This window comes from Pseudochaenichthys georgianus, unplaced genomic scaffold (assembly GCF_902827115.2).
Source record: "Pseudochaenichthys georgianus unplaced genomic scaffold, fPseGeo1.2 scaffold_1404_arrow_ctg1, whole genome shotgun sequence".
Taxonomy (NCBI): domain Eukaryota; kingdom Metazoa; phylum Chordata; class Actinopteri; order Perciformes; family Channichthyidae; genus Pseudochaenichthys; species Pseudochaenichthys georgianus.
Window position 1 is genome coordinate 2,633 of NW_027262268.1, and position 8,853 is coordinate 11,485.

General features: G+C 42.4%; 1 protein-coding gene across 2 annotated transcripts; it reads left to right on the forward strand.

Annotated features, from left to right (window-relative positions):
* Positions 1–916: 916 nt before the first annotated feature.
* Positions 917–8,098, forward strand: LOC117441019 (basic leucine zipper transcriptional factor ATF-like 3). 2 transcript variants are annotated; one of them, XM_034077215.2, is made up of 4 exons: positions 921–1,185; positions 5,417–5,521; positions 6,905–6,949; positions 7,077–8,098. In XM_034077215.2, exons 1-4 carry the CDS (start codon positions 1,120–1,122, stop codon positions 7,212–7,214), a joined length of 354 nt encoding a protein of 117 aa, XP_033933106.1. In that variant the 5' UTR covers positions 921–1,119; the 3' UTR covers positions 7,215–8,098. The 2 variants fall into 2 exon arrangements, with proteins under 2 accessions (XP_033933107.1, XP_033933106.1); XM_034077216.2 differs by lacking the exon at positions 5,417–5,521 and having other exon boundaries at positions 917–1,185.
* The last annotated feature ends 755 nt before the right edge of the window (positions 8,099–8,853 follow it).

The window sequence follows — 8,853 nt, forward strand, 5'->3', positions numbered from 1 at the left end:
GGTAAAAATAATATATATAATATTTTTTTTTAAATGTTTTTTTTAATGTTTTCAAATATTATTTTTTAGAATATCTTAGGCCTAGAGGGCCCTGAAGGCTCGCCACTGAGTTTTATAGTCCTACCCCCCCCCACCCTAACCTTCCCTTATATTGTAAAGCGATTTTGAGTCCTTGAAAATCCCTATACAAATATAATGTATTATTATTATTATTATACTGACAGGTATCATATCTTGCTGTGTAAAATAATCTTGCTGAGAGGTGTCGCTTGTGATGTCGTCTGTGGTCCACAGTGAATGTATTCCTGACAGCAACAGGTGATAAGAATCAAAGGATCCCATAGGAAATGCATGCGGGTCATTTTTGACCCACGTATGGACGCTCGGGGTAGAAATACAAAAACTACAATTTCTTAAAATGCAAATCAAAACTTTGAATGGCGTGATATCCAAAACATGTTCTTTGAGGAACAGCTGGAATATGAAATGATAAAACCGGGTCAAAAAAGACCCACTTGTGCATCTAAGGGTTAAACCAATAGCGAACTGCGAACTGAAGTCACGTGTCGTTTTTCTTCCCACACACAACAACCAACCATCTTTCTGTACACATGAGAAACCGGGTGCTCCTTTATCGCCTTGAATATCGCAAATCATCATGTTCTGGGAAACGAACATGTTTGAGTGACATCCTGAAGATGTCACTCAAACAGGAGGAAGTGGACACTTTTTCGGGACTATTTTTAGCTGTGTGTGTGTGTGTGTGTGTGTGTGTGTGTGTGTGTGTGTGTGTGTGTGTGTGTGTGTGTGTGTGTGTGTGTGTGTGTGTGTGTGTGTGTGTGTGTGTGTGTGTGTGTGTGTGTGTGTGTGTGTGTGTGTGTGGTTGACCGGGTGGCTCCTGAGTCATGTGACTTATATGAACTGCCCTCGCTGCTTCTTCTAAAGCGGCATTGAAATTGAAAAGTGAAAGGAAGCAAAGCTGAAGTGAAGCTGGAGGGTTCGAGCCTCCCCGGACGCCGCGCCCTGGCCACACATGGCACCTTTAATCCTCTGACAGAGGGCAGATCCTCCTGCTGCTGGGTTTTTCATTATTTAAATGCATCTTTTAAAGTCTCTGCGATGTCAGACTCCTCCCGCAAGTCTCCTGAGAAGAGAAGCCAGAGGAACGTCAGTGAAGGATGTGAGGTAAGAGCTCTCTTGTGATTATCGTCCCGTCATTCAAAGGGAACGGCTTTGTATTGCAATCTGCTGCTTAGCCCAAAGAGAAGTCGAGGTCGAAGCAGCGTCTTCTGGTTAAAGGCTTTTAGATACATTTGGATGTTAAGAATGAAGAATGAGGATCAGTCAGTGCAACCCAGTCTCACGGCATTTCGTGTTCACCAACACGATTTTTAATCTATTGATTCGTGTTCACCATCACGATTTGCCCCTTTTTTTCGTGTTGCACAGCACGATTTTAAAAGCAATGTATTTCTACTGGTAATGTGTTTCGTGCCTGCAGGCTGCAGCACGTCTTTTTCTCCGGTCGGGTCGTGGAAGACCGGAAGCTGTGTGGTTCATAAAAACATGTTCTTACTCAATATCAAGCCACAGTTATTGCTTTTATTTTAAATCGTATAATTTCGGACTTCTGTTGCCGTCTGTGAGGAAAATAAATGGGGCTCAGAGCCTCAGGATACTGAAATCTGTATTTTTTAAATCTTTTTTTCCTTCTAATTTGTTATTCTTTTCAAAATAACACACTGTTATTTACTCACCAATAACACACAATTATCCTTGCTTTTATTTATTGGTTTAATTCCATAATTTCGGGCTTTGTTGGCGTCCGTCAGGAACTGAATTTCAAAATAAATATAACCGGAAACAGACGTAGGCATTTCGAGCGATTACCCAAGATCCTCAGCTATGGTTTTAAGCTCGCTGATTGGATGTGTTAGCCGCAATGCATGCTGGGATTTGGTGTTTATATTATATGAAATCCGGAAAACATTTTAAAAGTATAAAATAATACTTAATTCCGAGTGCTCTTGCTTTTCTCTTTGAAAGTTATCACATAACGGCATTGTAATACACGGTTCGGCTGCATTACATATTACAGATCTGCCGTAGAACTTTCTTTAGAGAGCCCTGATGAGAAGACCTTTGGAAAAACTGGAAGAAATGCCGCCGAAACTGAATACTTGACGTGGATCATAAATATATCAACAATTAAACAACATCTTTCTTTCTCTTCACACAATACGTCTCCTTGCAGTATCAACACTAATTCGGCTGACTTTTACATTTGATCTAATTCATAGATAGGTTATATTTACACCATAACGGTGCACAGCTGATCGAAAAGGACTGTAGTTTTTAAAGATATTACTGATTTTCTTTGAATGTAAATACTGAGTCTGAAATAGTATAGCAATATGCTGTAAAATGATGTGAAAGCATGCATAAAACTATACATCTTCAGATGTTGTACATACACACCAATAATACAAAGTTATTATGGCTGTGTGCACCTTGTGTGCACCTCCTAGTGGTTAAAGTACATACTTTCATAGGGGGAAAGTATAAATATAGAATATAAAAAATCAAGAAGATACTATAAGTGATCTCTACAATAAAACAGTTTAGTGCAGGATGCACAGATATTAATAGGAGGAGGTGCAAAACAGAAAAACGGATTAACCTTTATTTAAACATTACATATTAAATATTATGCCTGACAAAGTAATTAACGTCTAATATATTGCTTTCCTGCCATGTTAACTATGTTGAAGCACTTATTTTAACTGATATTATACACATTAATTATACTCTTATGTATGTAGATAGAATAAGAAATGTGCAGAATATCACAGTTTAATGGTGGAGGTACACACATATTGATAGATGTCTTGTAATGCACTGTTGAGGAACCTGTGACCCAAGTTTTTCATTCATTGCATAACTACACCGTAGTTGTGTATGATATGTCAATAAACCTTTGAACATCTTGAAAGGGATGTGCAAAATAGCCATAATATACAGTCTTTAATTAACAATTAGTAGAGAATAACGAGTAATGAATATACTTTATTACTTGTTTCCATTCATGTCAATTGCAGATACATGTTTAGTCTTCTCACCAACTATCAAATATCTCTCCTGATTGTTGGCACTTGACAATCACCTTACCTGAATGTCACTCAGGTGTAACTAAAGTCTGATTTAAGGGTTGTTTATATTTCACATCATTAATCAGAATCTGCAAAGTAACTCAAATAAGTGTAGTGGAGTAAAAATACCAGGTTAACCTCTGAATTGTAGTGGAGTAGAATTACAAAGTAGCAATGAGCTGTCGTGTGGGTATATATTAATGCTATATATTAATGCTGAGCATTATGGACAGCGATTTTCACCCATTTATTAATTATATGTTTTACATATGATAACACCAATGTGTTTAATACTGGCAACTTGTAATTGTGGGAAAAACGAAAACGTTCAGTAGAGACGTCCCATAGAACATTTTGCGAAACACAATAGCCAGCATGTGTAGTTCTGGAGGGGCGTTCGATTCCAGTTTTGGATAGTCTGGCGTGGTTTCGTTCCATTTCACACAGCTGTTTGACGCTCTGCGTAACCTTACGGGAACTGTAGTCCTAAACGATAGCTGGGGATTATGGGTAGTGTAGTGTCTTCGGCCATCCTAAACTCAGAAATGTTGACAATCGCAATGATGCTCGAAATGTCCCTTATAGGCCTACGTCTGTTTCCGGTTATTTTTATTTTGAAATTCAGTTCCTGACGGACACCAAAAAAGCCCGAGATTATGGAATTAAACCAATAAATAAAAGCAAGGATAATTGTGTGTTATTGGTGAGTAAATAACAGTGTGTTATTTTGAAAAGAATAACAAATTAGATGGAAAAAAGATTTAAAAAATACAGATTTCAGTATCCTGAGGCTCTGACCCCCATTTATTTTCCTCACAGCAACAAAAGTCCGAAATTATACGATTTAAAATAAAAGCAATAACTGTGGCTTGATATTGAGTAAGAACATGTTTTTATGAACCACACAGCTTCCGGTCTCCCACGACCCGACCGGAGAAAAAGACGTGCTGCAGCCTGCAGGCACGAAACACGTTACCAGTAGAAATACATTGCTTTTAAAATCGTGCTGTGCAACACGAAAAAAAGGGGCCAATCGTGATGGTGAACACGAATCAATAGATTAAAAATCGTGTTGGTGAACACGAAATGCCGTGAGACTGGGTTGGTCAGTGGCGGCTTGTCTGTACATGTTGCTGCACAATGGAAATCTGGTTTCAATAAAGCCCACAAAACGCTTCATAATGTCGGAATGAAGTCACGGCCCGTCCACACTACAGCGTCGACACCTCCAATCTGCCCATTCACTTTGAATGGGGTGACGTCACGTTGCCTCGCTTTTTCGCCGAACTGAATTGTGGGTAGCAGAGCGGTCCGTCTCCGCCGTCTCCGGCGTCAGAAGTTGACATTCAACTTCTGACGGCCGTCCACACAGCGGCGTGCGCTGACGCTTGCCGGCGGGCGTGTCTGAAACTCGACCAACAACCAATCACATGAATCTTCCGCCCCAGACACACAAGCAGCGGTTTGATTGGCTAGAGCTTGTACTGGCATATGATTCGATTGGCTGACGCTTCTGCCGAGGCGTCAAAAGTTGAACATTGCTCAACTTTTGCAGCGAGCCACGCCAGCTACGCTCCACGTCGCTTCCCACGATGCATTTCGGCTAAAAGTGACGCTTCCCCATTCAAAGTGAATGGGGAAGCGTCAACGCACGCCGCTGTGTGGACGGGCCGTGATGCCGGAGACGCCGGAGTAGCCAGCGCCAGACAATCAAATCCCGTTTCGGAAAATCAGCTCAAGCCGTAGCCAATCAAACCGCGTCTAAGCTGGGAGAGATATCCCGCCGTTCATTTCTATATTTCAAAAAAAGTCAGAGGAGAAACTAACTATCGCCGTAGCAATCACCCGGTTTTGTATGACCAGACCCTCTTCACCTCCCGGGATACAAACCGGAGGAACCAGCATGGAGGGAGGTGGCAGAGGCAGTGGGGGAAACTGGTAGGCTTTCGCCTGTTTGGGGAGTTTATATATATATATATTGCTCCCATAAAATCCCCGGGGGGTTTTGCTTTGTATGTCGGGGGCGGGAGATTCATGTGATTGGTTGTTGGTCGCGTTGCTTGAATAAAATCCCCAAGCTCCAGACACGCCCAGCTCCAAGATTTTTTTGAAGCTGTAGTGTGGACGCTCCGTTAGACTACAAGAATGTGACAATCCTTATTGTGTGTGTGTGTGTGTGTGTGTGTGTGTGTGTGTGTGTGTGTGTGTGTGTGTGTGTGTGTGTGTGTGTGTGTGTGTGTGTGTGTGTGTGTGTGTGTGTGTGTCAGGGTTCAGAGGATGAAGGCAGGACGATGAAGAAGAGAGAGAAGAACAGAGTTGCAGCAAATAAGAGCCGAAAGAGACACACTCAGAGAGCCGACCTTCTGCATGAGGTGTGTGTGTGTGTGTGTGTGTCTGTCTGTCTGTCTGTCTGTCTGTCTGTCTGTCTGTCTGTCTGTGTGTGTGTGTCTCTGTCTGTCTGTCTGTCTGTCTGTCTGTCTGTCTGTCTGTCTGTCTGTCTGTCTGTCTGTGCTCCTGTCCTTCCACCTTTGTGCAGACTTAGTGTCTGTTTTCAGTTCCTCACTGCTTCAAATGTTTCTGTTGGAGGGAACATGGATTTGAACCTTTACATGAAAAAGCCTAAAGAACACAGAGGAAAGGGAACCTCCCTCTCCTCCCCTCCCCTCCTCTTCTCTCCTCCTCCCCTCCTCTCCTCTCCTCCTAATGCCCACGCGTTCCTTCCTCTTGTCTGCCATTCTTCCATGAGGTCTAAAATACCGTTTCCCTTAGATTTGGAAAATGAGATGAAGTTGTTTATGTTTTCCGTTCCTCACGGTCTGTTTTGCTAATCAGTCAACGCTCCTTAGTGTGTGTGTGTGTGTGTGTGTGTGTGTGTGTGTGTGTGTGTGTGTGTGTGTGTGTGTGTGTGTGTGTGTGTGTGTGTGTGTGTGTGTGTGTGTGTCGCCTCTCCGCCCCATACAGAGGACTTCAGGACCCTTTAAAACTGTTATCGTTGTCAAGAGGTTTGGTGATAGTATTGTGATGCCTGACGTGCGGGAGCTTCCCTGTGAGCCATGTGTCAAACTCGAGGCCCGGGGGCCAAATCAGGGCCGTGGTGGATTTAATTTCGGCCCGTAGGATAATTTCTAATTGCTATTAGATCTGGCCCGCCGGTATATTGCACCTTCACTCCATCCTGAGGGTCTCCTCCGCTCAGAGCCTGACCCCAAACATTGATGACCTTGCTCCCGAGATGAGAGGCCAAGTGTCTGAGCTAGCATCTCAGAGCAGCACACTGAGTTCAATGGATGCTTCCTTCTGCACTTTCTCTCGCGACAGCAGGGCATGTTTGGTTTCTCTCTGACGGGAATAGTTTTGTTGAAGCTGTTGTTGGCCTGTGGGGAAATGTACTCATGAGAAGTGACTCTGGAGAAGCTGCAGATAGAGCCATGAGAAATTAATGCAGCTGATTATTTAATGTTGTTTTTATAGGCAATACTTTAAGCTTTGTTAGTTCCAGGTTTAAAATGTGCAATAAATTCATTTCAATAAGTTCTGCAATAAACATTGAACCAGTCCGGCCCTCCACTAGCACCCATTTCTTTATGTTGGCCCGCTGTGTGTTTGAGTTCGACCCCCCGGCTCTAAGGGGACGATAGCAGGCTGGGGAATGCAACCATTTGAGTGCATGTTTTACAAGTATCTCCTCTTTAGGAAGCACACACTTACATTCCCTTTTAAACTCTTCTGTCTCTTATGTCTGCCTCTTCCTCCAGACCTGTGAGATGTTGGAGCAGAGGAACAGGAAGCTGAGGAGAGAGGTATGACATATGCATTTACTTAAGAACGTGTCTTTTTCTGTCATTATTGTACTTTTTAAAAGTCATTTTGGACATTCGATTCAGCTGGAATTATATATCTGTGTTTCTGCATACAAATAACCCTCAGGTGGATTCTCTGTCTGAGGAGCAGCGTCATCTTTCCGAGACTCTCCGTGCCCACGAGCCTCTATGTCCCATGATGCATTGCTCCTTATCCTCGTCCAATCTGCACACAGACACCATGACAGCCTGCAGGACTTTCTGAGCAGAGATCACCGGCCGAGGGTTCAGAAACAAACCTGACAAATATCAGGAGCATTAAGCGATTCAGAAAACTATACAAATATTTAAAAATGTGTCCTGAAAAGATAAGATGGAAAAGTTCAGGTGTTTATAGCAGCAACAGGGTCAGAGTTAAAAACAGGATTCACACAAGGTAAAAATACAGATCGAGTAGAATACAAATTAAAATAATAATACAACAAGAATCAAGTGATAACGTAACTAGGAAACAACAGATACGCTTCTCTGTGGTTATGAAACTGGATATGTATGTTACAATGTGCGTGCAGCAAACAAAGACAACATATGGTGGCGAAGTCGATAGGGACTCGGCTTGGCAACTGGAAGGTCACCAGTTCAAGTCCCGGCAAGACCAAGTGCTACCGAGGTGTCCCTGAGCAAGGCACCGTTCCCCACACTGCTCCCCGGGCGCCGTTCAAAATGGCAGCCCACTGCTCCTAGGATGGGTCAAATGCAGAGAAACAATTTTAATAAAAGTCGATCTTAACATATGGATATTTTATGATTGATAATTCAGAAATAGTGCAGGCTGCTCTGCTTCTTCTGTGGGTTTTAATCGGTTTTAATAAGGATGTGTAATTCAGAAAGACACCCACAGAGGGCGCTGTTGTCCATGTCTAAAGACAGAGAGGGGACTCTACAGGTTTAAAGCATGGTTTAAAGACGAGCAGGAGCGCCCTCTGGTGGAGAATCCTGTATTACATGAGATTGTATATCAGTAAGTAAATAAAGGTACTGATTTTACTCATTTGTGGAAAACTAAAGTTGAAATGGTTGATCCAAATTCGCAGCTCATTTATAGAAGTTTTTCAAATGTATGTAAGTCTTTTTTTAAATAAATATTCAAAACGCCATGTGTTGTCATTTTTGATTTCCTGCAAAACATCAAATTGCGCGAGAGACCAGGAGGAAAAATGGTTATAAAAAAAAAAGATAAAAAAAAAAAAAATCATAATTAGAAAAATTATTGATTCGGAAATAATATGATGCAGTACTATTACGTCTGGGTCTCTGTGTTTCATTAAAGCTCGGCTCTGTGTGTGTATGGAACGAGCCATTTTGTGTGCGCGAGAGAGAGAGAGCGAGAGAGAGCGAGAGAGCGAGAGAGAGAGAGAGAGAGAGAGAGAGAGAGAGAGAGAGAGAGAGAGAGAGAGAGAGAGAGAGAGAGAGAGAGAGAGAGAGAGAGAGAGAGAGAGAGAGAGAGAGAGAGAGAGAGAGAGAGAGAGCGAGCTTCCGGTGCTAGCGAGCTACGCTAATGGATATAAAGTGGAGGCGAGTCCTCTGCTGTCAGACTGAGAGGCTCAGTGACTAAAGGACTCTCAGCGTTATCTCAGTGGGTCTCAAACGGTTCGGTCACCATTAATGTAAACTATTATTTCCGAGGCATACGTTTATATGATCATTATAGTTATAAAAAAATAAGAGAATAAATTAAAAACAGCTATGAAATACTATATGACATTAAAATGTTGCTCTCAAAGTGCACCAGATTGATGCTTTTAACTTATCGGGGGAGCATGCCCCCAGACCCCCCTATGTGAGGTCCACACACCACCTATAGAAATAGCACTTTACCCCTGCTTACACCGATATGCCTCGAG